At 38.2% G+C, this 24,876-nt stretch overlaps 1 protein-coding gene across 16 annotated transcripts in view; it reads right to left on the bottom strand.

The window, feature by feature from the left end:
• Positions 1–24,876, bottom strand: part of KDM6A (lysine demethylase 6A) — a 158,390-nt gene that overhangs the window by 5,769 nt on the left and 127,745 nt on the right. For all 16 annotated transcript variants that reach the window (XM_071565818.1, XM_071565833.1, XM_071565841.1 and 13 more), the window contains 10 exons: positions 16,648–16,777; positions 15,266–15,371; positions 14,358–14,563; positions 11,904–11,968; positions 11,727–11,801; positions 10,264–10,412; positions 9,209–9,323; positions 7,311–7,498; positions 5,740–5,881; positions 325–451 (listed from right to left, as the gene is read on the bottom strand). In XM_071565818.1, coding sequence (XP_071421919.1) covers positions 325–451; positions 5,740–5,881; positions 7,311–7,498; positions 9,209–9,323; positions 10,264–10,412; positions 11,727–11,801; positions 11,904–11,968; positions 14,358–14,563; positions 15,266–15,371; positions 16,648–16,777 — 1,303 coding nt within the window. The remainder of the gene's footprint in view (positions 1–324; positions 452–5,739; positions 5,882–7,310; positions 7,499–9,208; positions 9,324–10,263; positions 10,413–11,726; positions 11,802–11,903; positions 11,969–14,357; positions 14,564–15,265; positions 15,372–16,647; positions 16,778–24,876) is intronic.

Here is a 24,876-nt window from a genome sequence, read left to right as displayed (position 1 = left end):
AGTTTTAACCAACTGAGCTAATCTCAGGGTCAATCATATGCAGGAAGGGATAACAACATTTTATAGTAACTGAGAATTGAAAATCGACCTAGTGAAAAACAATGTTGTGGAAGTACTGTGGGAGAGACTGCAGCAAAACACAGCCTGTGTCCAGAAAAACTTCTGGATAAGCTCTTCCAGGACAGTTCTGCATCCCATGTATGTGCTCACAGCACGGAGATGCTGCAGCTTAATAGCAAAATTTCAACAGCAACAACAAAAGACAAGGTAAAATTAAGATCAATGTGGCAGTAGTGCCCAAGCCCAACAGGCACTTTCACTGACCTCACAAATGCTACAGTAATGAGCTGGCTCGTCCTTTGCTCGCCCATGCCAGACAATCTCCTTCCCTGCAGCAATCAGAGCTTCCCGCAGGGTCTGACACTGCTTGAGAGTTCTTAACAGGCAGTACCTGCAAACAAAACCAGTTGTGTGTTCAGTTCCACATTCAACTTTATAGCAAGACTCAGGTAGGCTTCAATTTCTTTCCCTGTACATGGAGCTTGTTCTGCCTCTGGGATTTCAGAAGTAGCTGCCTGGGAAGAATCCTTGGACTCACGACTTAGGGAGAAGTCAGGGCATGTGCTGCTGGACCTCTGTGAAGTTTTGTTCCACTTCAGTACTGCCCTTTGCCCTGCAAACAGGCTGTACCTTTCTTTTTTGTACCATTCTTTTCTGATTGAAACACTCGAATGCTCTTCTAAGCACAATAAAACAATGTGTTTTCAAAAGCAATACATACCTTTTATTTTCAGCCATACATTTATCAGCACAAAGTCAGTTTGAACTGCCAAGTTCAACACAACTGTTTACATTTCGTGTGACTACAGCCTAATCCAAAGAACTGTTTTAACATCCTAAACACCTTGTTACTTCCTAAGCACTACTAATTTCAATAATTCCAAATCTGAACCCCCGAGTTCTGCCCAGAATCACTCTGTACACAATGGAAACAGAATCCATCAACATGAATCTTCTTCCATGCAAAAAGAAAAAAGAAAAGACGTGTTGGTATAAAAAAAGTAAGTCCTTTCACAGAAAAAAATCAACATAAAAGAATAATTCTAACACTTCTCTTATGAATGAAGAACACCTTAAATGTCAAACGAAAATCCACAATTCCCTGCCATACTTCTGTAAAAGCTAAAAAAAAAGAAAATGAAAAAGAAAAATAATTTTATTGACACAATTCTCTACAGTTCTCTTCTGTACAAGAAAATGTAACTTGTTTTCTAGCATTTTATGAGCTGCAAATGTTCTCTAAAAAAAAGAGCTGGCAAAATAGGTCACCAGATTTCTAAATTACATTGTTATTTACAGTAATTTTAGCTCTCAGCCATCCTATTTATTTGAGCTGCAGCCTTTGCAGCCTTTAATTTTCTCCTCCACAGGGTGGTTACGTTACATGCTCATTAGATGCAGAACGAAGATAGAAAAATATTAAGGGGAAAAACAAACATTGGACAGAAAACAAAGTGCTCAAGAGTTCTATCAAATGTTTTCAATTTCATCCTCCCATTTTAAAGCCTTAAACATGTAATATATTCATTCTCTGTTTTTTCAAAAGAAGTTTCTTTCATGTGTTTCCAAGTAGTTCATAGAATCTTGGGCTTACTTTTGAGATACCCTCCTCTTGTTTTACACTCATACTGTTCATCTTCAGTAGAAACCAATCCATGGCTTCATTAACACCCTCACTGTAAAAGGGTACCACAAAATGGGAAGTGTGTTTCTCTGTTAAACATCTGATTTTCCATTTGCCAAATTTCAAGAAAATTATACAGCTCATTAAGCTGTAACTCCTTCAACACTTAGGAAGTTTGATGTGAGTGGGGCTTATGGTATTAAGGCCAACCATTCTGTGACAGATGATGTATTAAATCATATTAGCATTGGGCTATCCTGCTCCTGACAAGCTCAGTAACTTTGGAAAAACATTTTTATATAATACAGCCCTATGTCAAACAAACTTAAAAGCTACCATTCTTCTCTTCTCTTATCTGGGAAAGTCTTTGGGGATGCCAAAGAGCAACTGGAAGCACACCTGCACACTTGCCACCATTGCACTCCACTCCTGACTTCCAGGAATTTTCAGAGCGTTATTTTGAAAGAGTTTTCTGGTTTTACTGATGTGAAAAAAGAAGTGCCCAAAATGTAAGGCACTTATAACACCACTGCAATGTTTGCCAATTTGCAACCAAAGCAAAAAACAATAGCTAAAAGATGAATTCCCCTTCCTTGGATAAAATTCAGGTCCTAGTAATGGCACCTGAAAATATAAATGTTAAATTATTTTATGGTATCGAGGGTGGGAGAAAGCATACAAACTATCCCTTTGAAAGTTCTGAAGTTTGGGAAGCCTAAAGAAAAGCCAAGAAGGTGCTCAGCAGAGTCACAATGTGCAAGTTAAATGGGGTCAGCTTTTAGTCCTGTAGACCTGCTTTTATTCTTGTACAGTGAGAATTCAGTTAAGAGAAAATCTGCAACCACCTCTCTCAAATTCTTTACAGGTATGGTATGAAGATAAGAGTAAATCATGTCCAGTCAAATTCAAATATTTAACAGAAGATTTAAAAATGGACATCACCCTGATTAATTTTAGAAGGCCAATGAGATACCTGTTTAATATTTAAATATTCAGTAAAGCTTTTTAAAGCGTGGGCACCATCCCAATGGCAACACAGAACCAACCTCCATGTACCTTTCAGTAATACATCTTCCCTGATACTTAAATGTATTTTGTCTATCTTCATGATTTTGTGCAAAATAATTTCTCCCATGTCATGGTCTTTTATGTTTCTGAAACTATTTTTGCAAAAGAACTTAGTATTTCGGTTACTTTGGAATTAATTTTTTAAGCCCTTATGACTATGTTCGCGCTACCTCTAGAATTCTTCTCTTCCTCAGATGCATTTGTAAAAGTCCTTCTGGCTTCCATCTAAGAGGTCTGCAGTTCATTTTTCTTTCCTTGAGGGTTGTCCTCCCTCAGCCAAGTTTTTAATCATTTTGTCTGCTGTGTTCCTGCTCGTGATTCTACTGTTAAAATCAAATCTTTCAAAAACATCTCATGAGAAAGTTTCAGGTTTTGCTCTTTGCCTTTTATCTATCAAGACAGCACTGAATTGCACATTAACTAAAAATACAGCGAGGTTTCAGATTTCTTCCAAAAGCCAAGTTTCCTTCTATGACTTTTTCCCTTTGCTATTCTGTTCCTTTCCATTGCTAATCTATTTCTCAATATTTATATGTATGCTCCAATTTTAGTTTATTGCCTCTGCGGTGGTTACTCTCACATAATCCACTAAGATATATTTGTATTTATCTTTCAAATCAAATTACAAACTACTTTTTATCACTCTCCAAGAGCTATTCTTTTGTACTATTCTGATACCTAAGAAGCCCCAGAGACAGGAGTCAAAGCTACCTAAACACTGTACGTGATGTGCAATTTTTGCCAGACCTGTGCTTGGCAAAAAGGCAACAGCTGTTGCTGTCACTGATTTTTATTTCCTGATGACAAATGAAGTCAGCAATCCAAGATCATCAACAATCACTATTTTTCACTGTTTTTAAGCACAGGCACACACATTCACATATGTATAACACACATATATCTTGTACATAAGAAAGTCCAGGAGCAGTGGACAAAAGTGATTTGCCAGCTGGTGCTGTTTCCCTGCAGACAAGCAGTTTGTAGGAAAATTAGCCAACTTTTCTCCTATCTTAAGGGAATTCATGGAGGTCTCTGCATTTCCAGTAGGATTACAAAGCCAAGACCAGACACCAGAGTGTGGTGATGCCCATTTCTAGTAACAGCTACACCATCACCACAGGAGTGACCACAAACCACTCCTTGCCCTCTGCACACACAGCATGGAACTTGGGATGTGGCCGAGAGCTCACCTGGATGGAGGGCTCAGTCCAAGCAAAGTGGAAAGGGGTTCAGTGGTCCGGAAAAAGCAAATGCAAGCTCGACCAAAGTTTCTATCTGCTCCTCAGCATCTCTGTTTGTTTGTAATGCACACCTAAAAATTTAGGTCTCTTGCTAGAAAGAGCTGAGGTGCTGTCAGACAAACAGGAAACTACCATTTTGTCCTCTTTCTTCACAACATTTTAAGAGATTCTCTCAGAGAAGGATGCTGAGCACAGCCATGTGTTTCTCCTTTGAAGTCTAAAGTGTGGCAAAACCCACCAAAACTGTGCAAATGCAAAATACAGGTGGCAAAAATATCAAAATCATATTTTGCCAACAATGTTGCAGAACTGCTTTGAGCTTTACAATAGATGCCTGCTGGGCTTGGAAGGATACAGATACATATAAAGATAAAAGTGAAGTAAGCTTGTGGATTTGGTTTTTTTTAATGGACTTTTTAGCTTCCTCCCTCCCACACTCTGCTTCTTTTCCTCCTCTTTCTCATTTCTAACTACTGAATTTTTATCCTCCTGTTTAAGACAGCTGAGAATATGGGCACTAATTGCTAATTAATTGCTAATTGCTTAATTGAAGGGGCAGCACTGTCAGGCCTTCAGCAAATATTTTCTTTACCCTAGATATCAGTTACTTGATTTTAAGCAAGAATTCACACATAAATGCTACCCAATTAATCAAGCTTTGAAGCGACTACAATCCTCCCTGGCTTCAACTTCCAACATTCTGAGTCCTTACAAATTTAACATTTCACCAGTTCCACCATTCTGCAACAGATGTTCAAGCCTAAATTAAATTCCTGCTCTAAAAAGGTGTTTCACCAATAAATCCTACTGGGGGAAAAAATAGAAATTATCTTCCTTTGCCCTTTTTTTGCAAGTTAACTCACCTACTTTTTTTAAAGATCCATTTCAAGACAAATAACGAAAAGGACTTAATGCTTGTGAATCCAGTATGTTGGTAAGACTAAGTGCTCAGAAGTGCTTTGGTACTTCAGCAAAATAGAGAGTGCTCCTACCAGAGGCTTCTCATGATGAGTAATTTGCTTTGGAATTCATCCCCCCACTCCCCTTAGGACAAACCTACGTTATGTGCTGAAAAGTTCATTCATTCCTCAGCCTAGGAATGGTGCTGAAATATGATTTACATTGCTTGAAGTTGCACTCTTCAAAGAAAATCACTAAATATGCTTAAAGCCTGGAAATATTCCTGCATTTTGGAATATGCGTATGAGAAATGTCACTAAACTCAGTTATCATTTTACACATCAATCAATTCATTGTTCAGAAGAAAGAGCAAAGGGAAGGAGGCTTTCAAATTCCTACTTGCCTCTATTTAAAAGATTTTTATTGGATCTTCAAGTGACAGTGTGAGAGCACTAACTACATGATCTAGAAATGTAAAACTAAGTTTAAGTTTGCTGTAAAAAAGAAACAATATTCTAATATTTGGGCTGATGACCTAATTTTTGTATTTCTGATCATATGCACTATCAACAGCTGCCATGATCTAAGGCAAATGTTTCTGTAAATTGCTGAATTCAGTCTATGGCACATTTAACTACAAAGTTACTAAAGCTGTGCCACAGTAACATCACATAAAACATAATAAAATGCAGGATATCTATAAATGGTGTGCTTGAAAAACAGAATCTAAAATAGTTTTGGTTTGGTTCTCAGGAATGGGAAAGTCTTACACAGAATTATTCACAAATCAACTGCTGCTTTATGTATGAAAAGGATACAATAAACATTCAAATAAATAAAACTTACTTTATCATTTCAAAAAGCTTTGGATCTGAGACCTTGATATTTCGAGCCATATTCCATGAAAGATGGACCATGGGCACAATGGACTTCACGCTCTGCAGCTTGTTCCACTCGTACCGTTCCACTGCCAATTTGTACTGACAGGCTGTGCATAAACAACAGGAGACAAGCAATTAGTCAAGCTAAGTAACAATGATCAACCAAGATAATTTGGTTATAATAACAAATTGCACCTTTTATAGCTGAACTGCCATTTGCAATGACCCACTCCTTCCAATCACACATTAATTCTATTAAATGTCTTTCAAAAAGTGTATTTAAGGAACAAACCCCACAGTATCATCAAACACTTATGAAAACAAGCTACTGACCAGTGTTCCTAAGGTGAATAAAAGTGCAGTATGCTAAAAATGGTTAATTAATAAATTTTCATATATTCCAAAATGTAAAAAAAAATAATCTAGACTTGAAACATCTACACCTCCCTCTATTCACTCTTTATCGTAATTTTACACTGCTATGGTATAGAATCTCTCCTTGAAAGATTTTGTTGCAATGAGTCAGACTTTTCATTAAGCAGCCTACTCACCCCACCCTTCTTTTAAAAACTTTTTACAAAATTCACTGTGACTGAACATATGAGCTCTCTGTCAGTCAATCACACAATCCTAGAAATATACTATTATTGCATGATAGAAAGACACGCTTTAAACTACCTAAAAACCCAGAAGTTTTTCTGAAGTACATTCTCTTCAAATGCTTGACAGAATCTCATTTTAAGTGAAATTCCTTTCCATGCTCATATCTAAAAACCTTTCAAGACTACGCTTCAAAACGAAAGACGACCAGGGCAGTAGGCCTAAAAAAGCTAAAGTTCTTTTATGAACAAAATTTTACAACTGTTTGCATTTCCTGATGCTTTCACCAAACTATTATCAGGTAACTACACCAAAGTTTAGAGGAGGAACAGTCCTTAAACTCATATACAAGCTATAGTGGAGTTTGCTGGGTAGAAAAATTTTGGGAGAGAAAGTTAAGATATTGCCTAACAAGACAGTGGATCAATTAATAAAAACATTATATTTTTACAAGCCCATTCAAAGCACAACTGCCAAGACTGCATTCTTGCTGCTTCTTCTTCCTCTCACAATGGAATTATTTAAAGCTTCACAGAATCATAGAATTGATTGGGTTGGAAAAGACCTCTGAGATCATCAAGTCCAACCCTTGGTTCAACTCCAGTCCCTTTACCAGATCATGGCACTCAGTGCCACGGCCAGTCTCAGCTGAAAAACCTCCAGGGATGGTGAATCCACCCCCTCTCTGGGCAGGCCATTCCAATGCCTGATTACTCTCTCTGGAAAGAATTTTTTCCTGACATCCAACTTAAATTTCCCCTGGCAGAGCTTGAGCCTGTGCCCCCCGTCCTACACATCATGTTTTAAAAATGCAGTACATTAATTATTTTTTAATCTACTAAAGCATGATAAATTAGTAAGAAATGGCATTTGTGGGGCACATGCAGTATAATGCCACCTGATTAAGTAGCTGAGCAGGGCTCTGCTCAAACACACCTGTCAGAGGGCCAACGTTCCACGCGATGTTGTTGCACCAGCCGATAGCCTGAACCCAGTGCACAGTGCCAGCATTTATCCACACCAAATCCCCTGGTCTCTGAATGAATCTATAAACTGGGACATTGGCTTCATACAGATCTTCCAAGTTTGGCCACCAAGATCCCATCAGGAAATTCATATTGTTCCTGAAACAACAGGGAAAACAGACTTCAGCACGTACCAACAGACCCATCAGTGGCAGATACTTCAATGAAATTAACTGCAAAAACTCATCATCACCATAAATGCTTTCTGCAGCTAATCAGTGACCCAGGAATACCAGTTAAAAGGGCAAGTTTCATGTATAAAATTCCTGATCATAATTCTACATTTCACATCCTGCAATACATTAGAACACTGAACCATCTAACTGTCCCCATAAACTTGGTTTATGGCTTCTAGTTATGATCTATTTTCCTTTACGTTTCCCAGGATTTCATTAATGCTGAGGCAGAGAAACCCTTGGTCAGATTTAGTGTGACACTGGTGCAGAGTGCTGCTTTTTTTTACCCAGTGCCTGATTTTCCATCCTAGGGGTGTTTGGTTTTGAGTATGTGCTCACACTGTCTGTGTATGAGTGTGAAGCTTGTCCACACAACAAGCAACCTCTTGGCAAAATTACAGCTGTGATCCACAGGTCTGTGCCATATTCATCCAAGGAATGCTGGCCCTCCTCAGAATCACAGAGAAAGACTCCCTATTGATTTCCTACATATGGACTTTTCCACTATGGTTATGCAAAATACAGTAATTTTACTGTGCACCATCAGAGATTCTTTGCAATGCAGTTTCCAAAGACAGTTCAATGACTCTTTCCAGGCACTGTAGACCTTCTGTGAGGTTACCAAGGTCTCAATTTCTCTGTCACCCTCAGAAGGACAGAATAATGAGAGTAAAAGGCATATTGTGTCAGAGACACTGCAACTGCATCAGTGGAATTACATTTTTGAGATGGCCAATCTTTGGAAATGTGGATGAAATAAGAACAGTTGTCAGTAGACAGGCAGAAAATACAGAGACACTGAGATGTATTTGCAGAGCTCTGGAAAAGTTCTGAAGTCAAGAGATTAATCCAGTTTGAACTGGGCAAGAAGAAAAAACGATTCTCCCCTAAAACCAACTTCAGAGGCTACTGCTTGAGTATGACTGTGATTAGGGGGACACAATTGCTGCTTCCCCCACCTTGTTGTTGGTGTGTGCATGAGCAAACATGTATTGTTTTGTTTGTTTTTCACACAACCACCCTGCACAAGGCACCAGATACAAACCTGAACCTCAGAGCTGGCTGAGCAGCTCCCCAGAGCTCAGGATATCTCACTTTTTCCAGTGAGTTACAACAGCAAAAGCAGAGTTCAGCTTTAACATGCAGGACAGTGCCTGGACAAACAGTAGGGTTATGATGGATTTTCTGATGTGGAAACATTACTACTATGAAAACTGGAATGATGCCATATAGTACATAATGGTGGCTGGCAGCCTGTGTTTATACTGAATTTCTGAGCCCCCTTTCTGTGGTATAAATTTGAATCTTAAATCTAGATGAGCATTTGCTACTACCAATCTCTCACTTCTTCTATTTTGTTCGTTCCTACTTTGAAAAAAACAAACAATGGACCTAATACTAATGTCTGAGAGCAAAGCTACCATTGGCAATCCAGGTTTCTGTACATTGTACAAATATCATATTTTGTATAAACTCTAGATTTTGCACTTTGACTTATAAAAGACTTTTCTGACTACATGGAAACCCCATAAAATAACATCCCCATGCAACACCCTTGGCAATTTCCCCACTCAGGTCTCAAAAAGGCACAGAGAATTTGATAAAAATAAGAAAAACAGCATGTCCAGCTTACTTTTCACAGAAGTCATTCATGACACCCCAATAGCTTTCAGGGACAACAAACCATTCACAGTCACCTGGACCAATATTTATATTTACTGAACAGAAGTTGTTATTTTCTTGATGACCTGAGAGAGAAAAATAAACGTATTTTATGTAAGGTTGTTCTATCAAAATCATGCCAAGAAAATGCAAAGATACAGTTACTAAAAAACCTCATACACCATTAGGTGCTTCACACAGTTAAACTACCAGTGACAAGAGAATTCTGCATTGTTAGTTTGTGGAAAATGAAAAGTTGGAACTATCAGTCTTGTGAAGCAGACCAATATTCCAGCAGTTCCCTTCCTGTAGAAATAAATGCTTCAAAAGCTCAGATTTTGTGTTTCATGATATCTCTTGACAGTCCCAGTCAGGTGCAGAACTTTATGACTTCAGGCACTGAATACAGAAGTACTAAGAAATCTTTCTAAAAGAGCTTTCAGAATCAATGTAGAAATGCCAGTATTTTATCTTCTTTTGACAGGTGGAAAAACGAGCCATAATCCCTAATGGAATTTTCTGAAGTTGCACTTTAGAAAAAAGAAATCCTGAAATTTTGTCCTGATTTCTCAAGTCTCAGTCCAGTGTCCTAACACAGCACTGGTCATCATGGGGGCTTTGAGTCCTGTTCTCAGACAAAAAAGAATATAAAAAAGTAAAAATAAACTAATTTCTATGATTGCACATGACCTACTCGGGAAGCCTATAAATACTTTCAAGGTATGCAGAATACAAATACTGTCCAAGTATATAAACCTATCCTATTTTTCTCCTTAAAGAATCCAACACTGCATTCAAGAGGCCAGTGTGGCAACTACCCAGCACTGCAGAAATCCAGAAATTTCCACTGTAAAGCACTTAGTGCTTTGTACACACAGAGTTCAGTTGAACAAGTAATAAAAGGAACACTCAGTATGTCCAATTTTATTATGTTTAGGCACACTGTAAGATACAGAATATCTGCAGGGCAGTTAGATCAGTACCTCAGCAGTAGAACCTGATTTTTCATGCAGAGATTCTACTCACCTGGTGTCCTGCTTCCTGGAACCTTCATGTACAGCTGCACTGTGTTCATGCCCAGGATGGTATGACCAACATGGCTTAGAAGATTTCCTGCTGATACCACACGTACAAAAGCAGGAAGTTTTGTCAGTTCATGGAGTTGCAATTTCCACCTGCAGCAAAATAGCAAAAATCGACAAACTGTGAATCCCTAAAACTCCTCAAAGAGTTTGGGAAACATAAACATTTTCGAAAAATTGTTAGCATAGGTATCCCTGTGTTACACTTTCCATTTTAAAGCATTTCCAAATACAACAACAAATCTGTAAAGCCAGTAGAGGGGAAAGAGAGCTGAGACCACAGATCAGAAGATGTGGCATCTACTGGGATCAACACAAGAACTAGTTAAAGTATCAAACTCCAACTCCCTATGAGCTTCAAGGCTAGTTATGCTTGGGTTAATGTAAAGTCCCTCTGCTTATGGTTTATTAAGTGATAGTTTATTAGCTACTATTTTGAATCTACAGATGGAACTTCCTTCAGAAAAACACAGCATTGACATCTGAAGTTTTATAACAACCTCTAATCACATATGTAGCTACACACACCAACCTTTCAGTGACCATACCACAAAAGTCCCCCTCATCTTAAGCAGCCCTTATTCCCCAAACTTTTCTGCTGTAATGATTTAAGCAGAATTTTCTACTGCAGCTGGCAGGACTGACAGCACAGACTCACTGGATCTTTCATGGGAATATATATTAACTGGAGACTGAACTAAAGAAATAATTATTACTGGACAAAAAACCCAAGTTTCTGAAGTATTTCTAGTATTTTCTGAGGTTTCTCTAAGCTACCTTCATCTACTCACAGAAGGATATATAAAGAATACTCAATTTATTCCTTATTTTTTTTAGGCTCTGGGAGAGGTGTCGTGGCTTATCCACAGGCAAGAGCTGGTCTGGTCTTTACTACATATTTTGATCTTGTTTATGGATAAAGAAGCAAGTTATGAAAAACTGGAAACAGAAAAGATGACAGCATGAATGAAAAGGGAAAAAAACCCCTGAACTATAAAAATTCAGACAAACAAAAAAGAAAAATAGTTTAAACTTACAATTTCTATGCAAAGACTAAAAACTGGTATTGTCAGAAGTAATTAGAAGTTGTAAGTAAACAATTTAAAGCCTCATATGGAAACAAAGGGAATGGATTAGAAAGGAGGACTAGAAAAAAACAGTTTCTGATGGATGTTTAAATTCATTTGTGTCAAAACAAAATTCCTGGAAAGAAAAGTCTGAAGAGATATTTTAGTGTGAGAAGGACTCAGAGCAGATTCAAGATCCATTTCATTGTGGAAATGGGCTGTGCAATTGGAACTGTTTTTATTAACAGACTGACTGATGCCTGAGAAGAATACACTGGATTTCCAGGAGTATCACACTGCAGGATACCACTGTCAGCTGGAGAAACTGTAATCAACTTACTTCTTGTCATCTGACAGGTCAATGTTGGTCCCAAACTTGATTGTTTTAAAAGGTCCTCTTCTCCTCCTCCCAGAGCTACAAATGTATAAAATATAAACAGGTGAATGTGAAAATGGAAATGATGTAAAATAGCACAGAAAACCAACTCCAGAATTAACAGGGTTAAACCACACTTACTTATCAGAAGATGTGGATTCATTATCTGAGTGGTCCTTGTGGTGACTCTTCTTCTCATTTTCCTCCTATGAAATGCAATTTTGAAATGTTTTTATATGTATATACAAAAATACACAAAAAGAACATGTGTAAAATATGTAAGTATAAAGTGATAACAAGTGCATAGATACAACTACATTTGTTTCAAGATGCTGAAACAATCTTTGAAATACCCATATCTAAGATTTTAAGTCAATGTTTCTGTCAAGAAAATAAAAAAAGTTAAGGCAAAAGCCAAAATAATTCTTCATGATTGTAGATTTTGAGACACTCAGGCTAGGACAGGAGAGAATGCCTACACTGTGAACCTTTCTGCTGGCCTGGCCTTCACTCCAACTGCAAATGAGGCTCCTGGTTTGCCTCATTATGCACGTGACTGGAATCCAATTTTAAGGAACACTGTTAATGTTTCCAGACTGGAACATCTACCCTGCTTCAAAGTCAAGCAGGTATCCTGATATGAAACCAGGATGAATAATATTTATAAAACTAATTTTATAAAACCCATTACATAAAATCTTTTGAATTTTTCATAGCCATATGCTATTTTAGCACTGCAGTAGCTGGGGCCATGACTAGTGGAAAAAATCCAACCGATATTAAATGATGCAATTTGATCTTTTTAGCAGAGAACACTCAAACCCCCATTCTAAAGACTTCTATTTTGGCAAGTATATGGACACAGAAGGAAAAAGAAAGAGACAAAAGGAGGAATGAACTGCCTGGAGTCTGTCCAAAGATCTCTGGCTTTGAATGGGATTGTTGTTAAACCTCAAAGTGCCCTATGTACCTGAGAAAGTCTTATTCATCCTTTGAATGAAGGACAAAGAGAAACAAAAAGGAACCTGGTGATGATGGATTTATCAAATACTGCAAGACATGTTAGGAAAGCAATGCAATAGTTGTTAGAGGAACAAAGAAAAAAAAGATCACTTAGGACAAGCCAAGAGGATTGTGGCTGTAGAAAGAAGAAATAAAGCTTTCATTTGAACACTGAAAAGTCACCTAAGGACAGGTCAAAGTAGTGTGAGACAAAGGACACACATACACTGTCTTACTAATTTACAGGCCAAACCAAAATCATTTTATGCATTACATTTTTACAACGAATTTGTGAAAGTGAGAAAAAAGAGTATCAGAAAATCCTGCAGTTCACATCTTGGTGCAGATCTGAAGGTGAGGCTCTCCATGTTATATGACCAAATATGTGTGTTTTTTTAACATGTATATGTATAATGTTCCAGTGATGTAACGTCCTCCAGCCCCTCTGGAATGATGTGCAAGAACACAATGCTGGTGCAACTGCTCGACCAGAAACAGTCAATATCCCACTGACATTTCTTAGCATTGCAGAGGACGGAAAATCCTATCTATGTCCCAAGCTCTTGATGACTTCCATGCCCTCCACTTCCCAATGGTTCCCTCTTTCTTTTCTTCATCCTGGATCAATCTTGCCCAAAACCTTCTGACTAGACACCCTTCTGTTCCCTTCAACTACCAATTAAGTTCTTTGTTTCTAATCCTTTCCTCTAAAGCACAAAGCTTAAATTTAGAATTTCTCTTTCCTTTCTTACTGGAATCATTGCTGTTTCTGTGTAACAGCAGTGAAAATTCCAACAGTCCAATTCCCCAAGTTGGTGTTTTCCCTCTCTTCTAACAAACAACTGGTCAAGAATATCTTCTTGTATTAGTTCCATCTTAAACTAATCTTTGTAACACCAGATAACATAATCCTCTGAGAAGTGCCCACAGTCAATGTCAAGAATGTATTCAATACTTCAGTAAAAATATTAAAAGGTAATACCAATAAAATCACATTTCACAGAGTCACAGAGAAACAGAACAGTCAGAGTTAAAAGGCACCTTTGGAGAGCATCAAGTCCAACCCTCCTGCCAAGGCAGGCAGAAGAAATACTACTTCTACAATTTCACTCTGTCATATAAATCTAAAATCTTCTAAACAGAAACTGCTGTGTTTGGAACCCAACAAAAGGCAAGTATTAGTGCAAACTACTAATAAGTCACATCGAAATTCAGGAGAGTATGAAATCTGATTTCAAATTATGTGTGAAATTAGAAGCAATCCAAATTTCAAAGAAAGTCTTTTAATTTCTAAATATTTTAATAGGAATTTTGACATTACTATATGAAAGCTTAAATTAACAAGCTTTGAAGGTATGCAATAGCTGTGAGTTTTACATTCTGAAACTTAATGTACACTAAGAATTTGGGAGGAACAATACCATGACCCTCTATTCAATACAGATTTTTCAAATTTACCTGTGCTTTTCATGCTTAAGGAAATGTCTCCTTTTGCTCAGCAGCTTCTGTTCACTTTCCATAGCCATTATTAACTGGTTCCAGAGTCAATGTACAGTTTGTGAATTGTAACTTCAGTAATAGCAATGACCTTACCCTTAAAGACTCCTGGAATGAGGAGGCCTGGTACTGTGCATATTTAGCAATTGTTGTGTGAGATCTGCTGCTTTCACACCGCCAGATTTTCTTTGTTCCAGTGGGGTCCCAGTTTTCATCTGCTGGCTGCAGTAGCTGTGTCCTCACTTCTACTATGTGTTCATTATTGGCTTCCACCAATGTCTTAGTAGAGAAGAGTCCCAGATCTAATCAACAGGAGCAAAATTAATAAATGACAGTTAACATAATAAAAAAGCTTCAAGAAAATACCTGCAGTTATCTAAAAGTTTACTCTAAAGCATTTTTCTCCTTCAGCTTTCACAATGCTGCCCACCTGTACATTAATTATTAACATTCAAAAAACTTTTCCCCACACAACAGTAAAAGTTTAGAAAAAACTTGGCAGCTACTCAATGGATCATATTCCAAGAAACACTTTATATGCCTTGGGTAAACAAATCTGTAAACAATGTTTAAATCTATTACTAAGAAAGTATTTTCAGACTGAAGTTTCATGAATGCATTTCCATTGTATAATACATTTTCTACCAGCAGTGATAGTTTATTTGTCTACAGACTCCAAAGTGCTGTACACAGTCAGATTAGAGATCATTAAATCTAAACACAAAGACATGCATCCAGTTTTTACAGGAAAAATGCCTCACTGTAAATTTCCATATCCACAGCTCAGCTCCTCTCTGTGCTCAACAAAATCCACTGGATTCATGGTAGGGATTTTTTGACCTTATCAAGATTGGAAACCACAGCAAACTGAGAAATGACACATTACCCTACTGACTGGGAATAAATAATACAGTAATACTGAAATAAAATATCCAACTGATAGACTTGGCTTTAAAAAAAACGTATTTTTTTCCCCAAAGTAAAAAAATATAAAGTAAATTTACCTAATTTAAGCGCTCCAGCAAGGCCACGTATTACAGTAACAGGGTTGTTTGGATTTGTACAAAATTGATGTAAAGGTGGAAAGAAAGCATCTCGTTTGTTTTCCAACTGCAAAATTATAATGGAATATTAGATGTCAAATCAATTTATTTATATAAGAAAGAATAATAATAAAAAGAGAGAAAAAACAGAAAGAAAACAAGAATTTTCTCCATTTCCCCTCACGGTGGGCAATGAACAGCTCAACAGACACATCATACAGTTCTTTCTATGGTAAATGCTGAGTTCACTCCTCAAACTAATTTGTTGCTGTAATTTGGTTTTTGGCATGAATTATTCCCAGGTTGCTTTGGCTTTCACAACTCAGGTTTCCTGCACTTAATTTCTTCATCTGACAGTAGCCTTGCACATTCCCTTAATCTAGAGAATCCTCTAAAGAGCAAGGCAATACAGTTTCTTTTCAGAAGTTAAACCCCCCTCACTCTACAGATAATGTATAGCAGTAACAGTATAACTGGATGACTACTCTCAGGGTATGCTTTGCATGTCCAGCTTTGGATGGACAAAGCTGTGACAGACTGTTATTAAGGCAGATGAATTCAGGTGCAGCAGCTGGAGAACAGCTGGAAGCACAATCCCATCCAACTCAACCTTGCTCTCAGGCAGGTTCCTTCTCCAGTACCAAACCAGAGCACCAACCTCTGCTGGTCCCCAAACTAAGCTTGCCCAAGTTAACTTGAGCTTTTCACACTGGCTGTATGGACACACTGCAATTTACTCTTCTGTTATCAAGGAAGTGGATAACCTATAATTTATTCTTCCATTACTAAGAAGTTAGCTCAATGAGGCTATTATGAAACTTTATTTTCAGAACAGAAGTTTTAGTGCTTGTCTCAGAAAATACTATCTGATCAAACCCTGCCTTTTGCTACTGGTATTTTGTTCTTAACATCACTTCGACTTTTGTTCATTTTTCTTCACTGTATTTTGGAGCAGACTGTTATGAGAGTTTAGCTGAATTACCTTCTCATTTATACATAAGCTGTCACTTGCAAGAAATTGTACATACATATTTGAAATGCTGTGCATTGTATCCAGTGAACTGTTCTGCTTATTTTGCTAACATTTTGAGTATAAAAAATAAATTTAAAAAAACAACCCAGAAGCATTTTTATCCTTGTTTACTGAAATTCCTAATTTGCAAGTACTTTAAGATTCAAACTAAGTGTCAAGATTTTCTCTAAGGTTAGCATTTTATATACCAGTTTGGAGAGCACTGTAATTAGATGAATAGCACTTCTTTAAAATAATGACATTACATAATTCAGATACTCAAACAATTAAAGACAGGCAGCAAAGTACTTCTGCCACTAGATTTACTTACATAAATACTAGGTGTAGGTGGATTCAGCTTGTCCTTTGGCAAGGGAGGGTATGGTGGAGGCGGTGGTCGTGGAGGTGGGCATTTATCCAATAGAATACTACTGTTAGATAAGCCATTTTTACCCAGATTCCTAAAAGGAAAGAAGAGCTGCCTCTGTCAATGCTTGACAAATAAAATAAATACCTATTAGTGTAATCTCCTATGTAAAATAATGTTGTATAAGGAGAAACTCGAATTTAAGATGCAAATAAATCCCATATATTTTAATCAAGAATTTTCAGCGTATAATTTGCTATTATTCAAAATTATTCCCACTTTAGCTGGCAAATCTACAACATGGTCACCATTAATTACAAATATAGCCATTCTAAATACAGGCAAGTGACAAAATGCAACAGAAAAAGCAGGTTTCAACTAGAAATGGAGAAGGACCTTATCAGGTGGGTGATCATTTCACGGGAGCTGAGCTGGTGCAGTTCGGTGCTGAGCACTGTGGCAGAGCAAAGGTCAGAAAATGACAATGTCTCAGCCAAAACAACCTGCTGAGTCACAAAACCCAACTACAACTACATACAGACACTGAACTGAACCACCACCTACCTCTCCCTGATTTATACATTTTGGGGGCAAGTGGAGCCATCTCTGCATTATCCATTTTTTTGGGCAACAGAGGAAAAGCCCCATCCCGAGGGAGCTGCTGTGTCAAGACCCCTGTGTGTAACTTCAGTGAGAACCTCGCTGCCTGTACCTGCAGCCTTTCCCTGGATGTGTCCAGGTGTGCATAACCCACTGTATGTGTAACTTTTCCTGTAACAGATGACCTGAAAAATCTCATTCTAAGCTCAGCCTACAGTCAACACCCATTTACCATCACCAGCAAAGTATTTATTGATAAAATCACCCCGTACATTTTGTTAAAAATGACTCAACTACTTCAAAATTCTTCCAACTAAACACTACTCAAATCTTTCTTCCAACCTCACTTGATTCACTAACTGTTGTTATAGCTCATAAAATGGGATGTTTCTAATGCATAAATGTGCCTTTATAAAACTCACTGGCTACAAAAAAAAAGTTTTTCTGGTAACAACAGTCTTCAGCAGAAAACACAGCTGACTTCTATTAGAGGAAACTCCCAGCAATAGAGCTTGTCTCTAAAACAGAATCTGTGATGCTGTGGTGTGTGAGAGCTCAAAATTAAGTTACCACAAACCACAAGTAATATGGACTTGGGGCTTGAGATCAGCTCAGACTGATTGTTATGACAAATACTTCAAAGAATGTGAGCAAACATCTTGTGCATCCCAGGCTGCAGCGAAGACAAGTATCCCCAAAAACTGGTGGTCATCCCAACAAACCATTCAGTTCAGAACATGTGCCAGCTTTGTAACTCTGACAGAAGGTCAGAGCAGTACAGAGACATATTTAATAACTCGGAGACATATTTAATAACTCCCCCAAAGCACATCTGCCAAAACACGACACCTCATTCCTTGTGCCAGGTGAGTCAAACACCAGGAGATTGTAACTGCAAAAGGAGTGAAAGAGCAGTGCAGAAGCTTTGATTAGGCACCATCCAACGTGGCAAAAAATCCCTGACCAATGCTGAATGTCTGATGGAGTTATTGCAAAGACCCTTTTGTTCTCACACACACAAATCCTCTCCAAAAACCAAACAAAAAAGAACTCCAAAATAACACAGCAATATAAAATCATCACCACAGAGAAATTTATGGACCACACTTCCAAGAACCTGAGATTCAGACAATCTATACAAAGTGAAACTATAACCCAAATAGTAGGTATTAGGAGTTGTTATAACCTCTGCATTACCACACTGAAAAACAAAACCAAGGAAAGCAAATGCATAGTATTAAAAATAAAGGAGAACTTCGACAAAATTCAGTTTGCATTGATAAACAGTTCACAGGCATTTTCTGAGGCAAGGAAAATGAGAAACACTGAACTTGAAGAAAAAGGAACATTGCTCAGAACTAGTGAGACTGAGGCTACTGAAGTCACAGCAAGGTAATCACCTCAGCAAAAGCTCAAAACGCCAAAGTGGGGTCTTCAGGGAAAGGGGGCAATAGAGAGAGGAGAAATTTTTGTATACTTAGAGAAACTACAGGTCTGAAAAGGCAAAGGAGTAGGAACAATATAGAGGAAAAGATCAGATGAAGAAAGGTATCTCATAAATCCAGCACTTGAAGCTGGTATTATCAATTACATGCTATAATTTCCTACTAAGTTACTAAAACCCTCTGTGGAAATTTTAAGAGAGTAAAGGGGACAAAGAAAAGCAAAGCTGAGATAGCAAAACATTCATAATTCAAATGATACAGGAAACAGATGGGCAGAATATTTAAAGTTGTCTTTAACAGACCAGCTTCACTCTATCACTTTTTTTTCTTAGTATGAATCAGTGTAACTTACTATTAATAACAATGCAAGAGAGCTATTAAAGAATAATTCTGTAATTGATAGTGTGCCAAACAGAGCAATAGAAATTACAAAAAACACTATAGAAGTACTAAAAATATTTGCTAACAGTGTCTGCAATGAAACAGTGTGAGTATCCACTGCCAGCCTTCACCTCTGGAAATACAGAACTATGGCCAGTGCAAGGAAAGTGAAAGACCCTTTCTGACCACAGCAATTGTGATGAAAATCTCACATATCTCAGTTTCAAGAATGCAATTTTTATAAGAGGATTTCTTACTGGCTGGAAGAGGCAACACATGCACTGCTCAAGACAAAACAAGCCTGATTTGTGGACCAAAAAGAAAGTGGATATCCAGTCACCTACATCATCATGATAGAGGAATGAAGAGAAGGACAGGCTTCTTCCATTTAAATTGACTTTCCAGAGGTAACTGGCCTGTCATGGGCTGTGCAGGCAGGAGAACACCCTTCATTCCCACAGTGGGAAGAGAGGGAAGGAGCAGCTGTCAGGCTCAGAAGTACTGCCTGTCTTGAGCCACAGCTGCAGCTCTCAGTCCATGGTGAGTTGCTCGATGGGTGAGATCAACAACTCATGCAAGTGCTTCACCCCAAGGACCTCAACCAAACTGCTGTGCTTCTCAGAAGCAACATGAACCACTATGCATGAAACAGGTACCTTGATTTCACAGAATCAATTAGGCTGGAAAAGACCTCAGAGACTGAGTCCAAGCTCTAATCAAACACCATCAAGTCAACCCAACCATGGCACTGAGAGCCACAGCCAGTCTGTCCCTAAACACCTCCAGAGATGGTGACTCCACCACCTCCCTGGGTAGTCTGATCCAATGTCTCATTGCCCTTTCTGTGAAGAAATTCTTACTAATGTCCAATAAACCTCCCCTGGCACAGCTTAAGACAATGTCCTCTTGTCCTGTTGCTGACTGCTTGGGATTATTTCATGTAATCACGGGATCTCTTGCATAAGCAATTATCACATTCATTAAAACACTCCTCGTTTTCCTATTCTATGGCTTTTTAGGATACATTCTCACACCTAGAAAGACTGAGGCCACACCTTGAGTGTTGTGTTCAGTTCTGGGCCCCTCCGTTCAGGAAAGAAATTGAGGGGCTGGAGTGGATCCAGAGAAGAGCAACAAGGCTGGAGAAGGGATTGGAGCACAAGTGCTGTGGGGAGGGTCTGAGGGAGCTGGGGGTGTTTAGCCTGGAGAAGAGGAGGCTCAGGGGAGACCTTATCACTCTCTACAACTACCTGAAAGGATGTTGTAGCCAGGTGGGGGTTGGTCTCCTCTCTCAGGCAACCAACAGTAGGACAAGAGGGCATGGGCTTAAGCTCTGCCAGGGGAGGTTTAGGCTGTCTATCAGGAAGTTCTTTACAGAGAGAGTGGTCAGGCATTGGAATGGCCTGCCCAGGGAGGTGGTGAATTCTCCGACCCTGAAGGTTTTTAAGGTGAGACTGGACATGGCACTGAGTGCCGTGATCTGGCAATCAATGGGGGGCAGATTAAGCATTGGACTTGATAACCTTGGAGGTCTCTTCCAACCCAACTGATTCTATGATTACAGCCTTCAGCTTCAGAGAAGAACTTCCCTCACACACAGCTGACCAGGAGCACAGGCGTGACACGGCTGGAAGGTGTCTCAGGAAGGTGCTCTCCAGCTCCAGCCTTGGAGACTCCCCTGCTGAAACCCTACATCAACTACTAAAAACTAAATAAAACAAAGACCAAAATCTGATCTCAAAGCAGTACCACTGAAACATTTACAATGACATGAAATTATCAGGCAGTCCCTAAACACTTCTGAGGTGCTCTATTGACTTTGCTTTGTCCCATCTGACTGAAAAATGATACAATGCAAGTTTTAGGCTATTTGTGTTACAAAGCTGAACCACTTTTAATCCTATTTTATTATTAAAACTCTAAAGTATATCAGGAATATTCAAGTTGACATGGTAAAACCTGTTTTCCAAGAACCAAGAATCATTATCACCAATTACCATCCTTAAAATTTATTAATCACCTCATTAGTTTTATTATTTCACTCAAGCCTAATGTCAGACTGAGAAAATTATGTCTGTTTCTCGGAAAGTAATTCCATAGTGCTCTTCATGTCCTCTGGAGCCTTTCCTGTTTTCCAAAAACTATATTAAAAAAAAATCAGTGTGAAGGATAAACAATTCTCTGGCCTGCCCCTTCAAGGCTCATGGATGTATGTTATCTGGACCTACGGCTTAAAAATGCCAAATTTAAGAATAATTACTGTTTAATCTTTTCCTTGAATATTGTGAAAATATGGGAATGTGTTATAGTACACCCTAGGATGTGAACATTGTATCTGTCTTTTTCCCAAGCACTGAACAAAAATATTTACTGAACTCTTTTGCCTCTACTGACAGTTCTAACAGTTCTGTGCAGTCATTAAGATTGGTGGTCTTTGTGTCTCCTCTCTTTTGTTCTTGACTACAGCTTCTCCTCTCCCAAAGGTCATCTCTGTCTTTGCTACAACTCAGCTTCAGTACTTCTGAAAATATTTCCCCTTTTTGTTTTCAATTGGAAGATTATGACTTTCTGATGATAATGACAAGTTCCTAAACAATTTCCAGTTATCCATACATTTGGATTTTAGGTACAATTTACAGGTCAAGACAGAGTAAGTTACAATCATTTGTGCTTAAGCAGTTATTTTTGTTGTGAAGGCAGTCTAAGAGAATGATTATTTGAGGATTAGCTTCATGAGAATTAACAAGGTTTTACTGCTCAAGAGATTATAGTTATTCTGAAGAACAAAATTAATACCCTCTCTTCCCCCAAGAAAAATCACATTTGAAATGAACACAAGGAACTGTGGATTTATTTGATACTTTATCTCAATTCTATCTGAATTAATTAGTCTACAAATAAGAACGAACAAGACATTTTTAAAATGTGTCTGCAGAAGGGATCAGCTGGAGCACTGGAATGCACTGCACTGACTTGACCCAGCCCTGCCTCAAAACAGGAGCACCCACCCTTCATAATTAGGAGATACAATCAGTTGCTTTCACACCATGAGTTATTAAAAAACCACAGAAAAACACCTGTCAATCCCCATCACCCTGGAAGGAGGTGGTTGCACACAACACCCAACTTTGGGCTCTCCAAGGCTCAACCTCCTCAAGCTCCTCCTGCAGCTATGAGAGAGAGGAGCTCTCAAGGGGGAATATAAAGAAGTCAAGTCACATTATGCTTAAATGCAAGTAATGCCAGATAATTAATTACACAACCTGTGTATCATGCAATTCTCCACCCCAGCCTTTCACAACCAGGTACTAAGCTGGCAATACTCCCAGAGATCTTTCATTTTAAACCTACAGAAAACCCTACAATAGAATCGTGGATTTTCTCATTATGCAAATGTATTTCTAATTGTTTTTGAATTCTGTTCTGGTTTTGACCTCAATAGTACAGATTGGCAGTGAATTTCATAGGTTAATTATATGTTATGTAAGAAGTAATGTTCCTTTTTTTCTTTTCTTAATGACTTTTACATCTTTCTATTTCATTTGCTAATCACCTTGCTCTTAGCCTGTAAGACAAACAGAACCACATTAATGAGTTATGTAAGAAAAGCATTATAGCAAGTGGCACCCCAAACATTTTCAAACACCTCCCTTCCCCACTGAACTACAAATATTTCCTATGGTTTTTAACTCTCAGATAATTCTTCTTCCATCTGTAGATTTCTGTATTTGCCTCTTGAACAAAATAGAATCTCTTATTCTAAGCAGGGTTTAGTTTGTGAAAAAACAGTGTTTCAATTTTTTTTCTTAAAATTTTTGCTATGGTACAGTTCACATGCCAGAATTAACACAACTTTAGAACAACTAAGTAATTCTGCCTTGAAAAAATTCTTTGCTTGTAAAGGAAATAAAGGAACTGTTTCCCTTGTTTTTAAGAATAAACCACAATCTTAATCCAGCTCCTTATCCACAAAGTACTTCCCCTCAAAAAGACTTTGGGTCTTTTCCTCTGGACCACAGAGTTCTCAAAACAGTGAGTCCCTGACTGACTTACCAGAGCTTATCTGACCCTTTTAATATACATTAGCATCAAGCCTCCACCTCTCATTTGCCTTCCCCAATTAAGCCAAATTAAAACTTTCAAGTTCCAAAATGCTTCAGAGTTTTCAAATTCCTCTTTCCATGTAACACCATAAAAACAACAGCAGCAACTTCCAGCTGACACGAAGTTGCCCTGCTGGGCTCTCAGAATTGGCTGAGGTTCTCCTTCCTCACAGACTAAAGTCATCAGCAACAAAAGTTCTGTTTGGGGCTTTGCCTGTTCTGTCAAGGACGTGAATGAGCTTTAATAAATAACGTGAAAAAAAGTAAAACAAAGATATTTCTTATGTCTTTTTTAAGAAATGAAACAACTAAACTTGGGAACTTCTCTATACTGACTAAAGAGCAGACTTGGCCTCAGGTTGGTTTTAGAAAGCACAACTGGTAGACCCTCCTCACTGAGCTGGATACTGGACTTTTACCCCTCCTCCAGGATGTTAATTAGATGCACCAGCTGAAACACTGAGCAAGAAATCAGCTGGTTTGACTTCAGCAGAAATAAACAGCTCGAGTATTAAATCTCAAGTCTTGTGATAACGTTTCATTAATTCTCCTTTCAGAAGGACTGCTCACAGGGAAAAGATACTTACATTTCTAGGAGCACAGAAAAGAGCTTTGGTAACAGCCTATTTAAGGAAACCTGATACACAACCAGACAAGGCAGCACATTCTTCTTCTCTTTCCCATGTATTAACAATCAGTTTTTCTAATAACAAACTCGAGCAATTATTCTTAGCATATTTTCTTATTTTAATCCCACTTATGCTCAAAAATTACTTGGGGTTGTGCTGGTTTGTCTTTTGCAATGACATCAACCAGAGATTTTCTCTAGGAATCTCAGGAAGGGTAAATCATTTAATAGTACACCCTTTTATCTGTTAATTTGCTCAGAGGCTTAAAGAAATTTAAGTTCATTATTTAAAAAGTTTACCAAACACAGTAATTTAGTTGTTCTATAACCACATTAAAATTTACTGTTGCAATCAGTTTTATTGGTAGGAAATGGACTGGAGTTGGACCAAGGGTTGGACTTGATGATCTCGGAGGTCTTTTCCAACCCAACTGATTCTATGATTCTATTCTATGAAAGACTAACCAAATTACACTTAACTTCCCAGAATCACCTCCTCAATTCCCCTTCATCCTTACACTCCAGGATTTTAACAAGATGAGCACATTCCCCACCCTACTGTTCTCCAAAACAGCATCATAATGAGATTTGCATATTTGATTCCATAGGTCAGCTCCTGCATTTCTCAATTCCTCGTGGCTTTTCAGTGACATTGTCTGGCCCTCCAAGGGAAGCTGTTTGTAGAAGTATCAATGGCTGTGCCAGCACCCCCTGCCTGACTCTTCTCAGCCTCTGAACAACCTCATTTCACCTCATGAAGAAAATACAGCTCTGTGAAATATTCCCTCAACATTCACACCGAGGAAGATGGATATACAGAAACTTTTCAGCCTCTGCAAATATCTTGCCCTACTTAAGTGCTCACTTTAGTCTTTGGTAAAACAAAACATTTACCAAGTGTGTTTCTACAGACCAGACAATCTATTCACACCTAATAAAGGAAGAATCAAATGGAGTTTTCTATTTGGCACGTGTTTTGCATTTGATCACAGAATCATAGAATTGATTGGGTTGGAAAAGACCTCCAAGATCATCA

Source organism: Pithys albifrons, chromosome 1 (genome assembly GCF_047495875.1).
Source record: "Pithys albifrons albifrons isolate INPA30051 chromosome 1, PitAlb_v1, whole genome shotgun sequence".
NCBI classification, from domain to species: Eukaryota; Metazoa; Chordata; class Aves; order Passeriformes; family Thamnophilidae; genus Pithys; species Pithys albifrons.
This window is presented reverse-complemented; position numbering and strand designations above follow the sequence as displayed.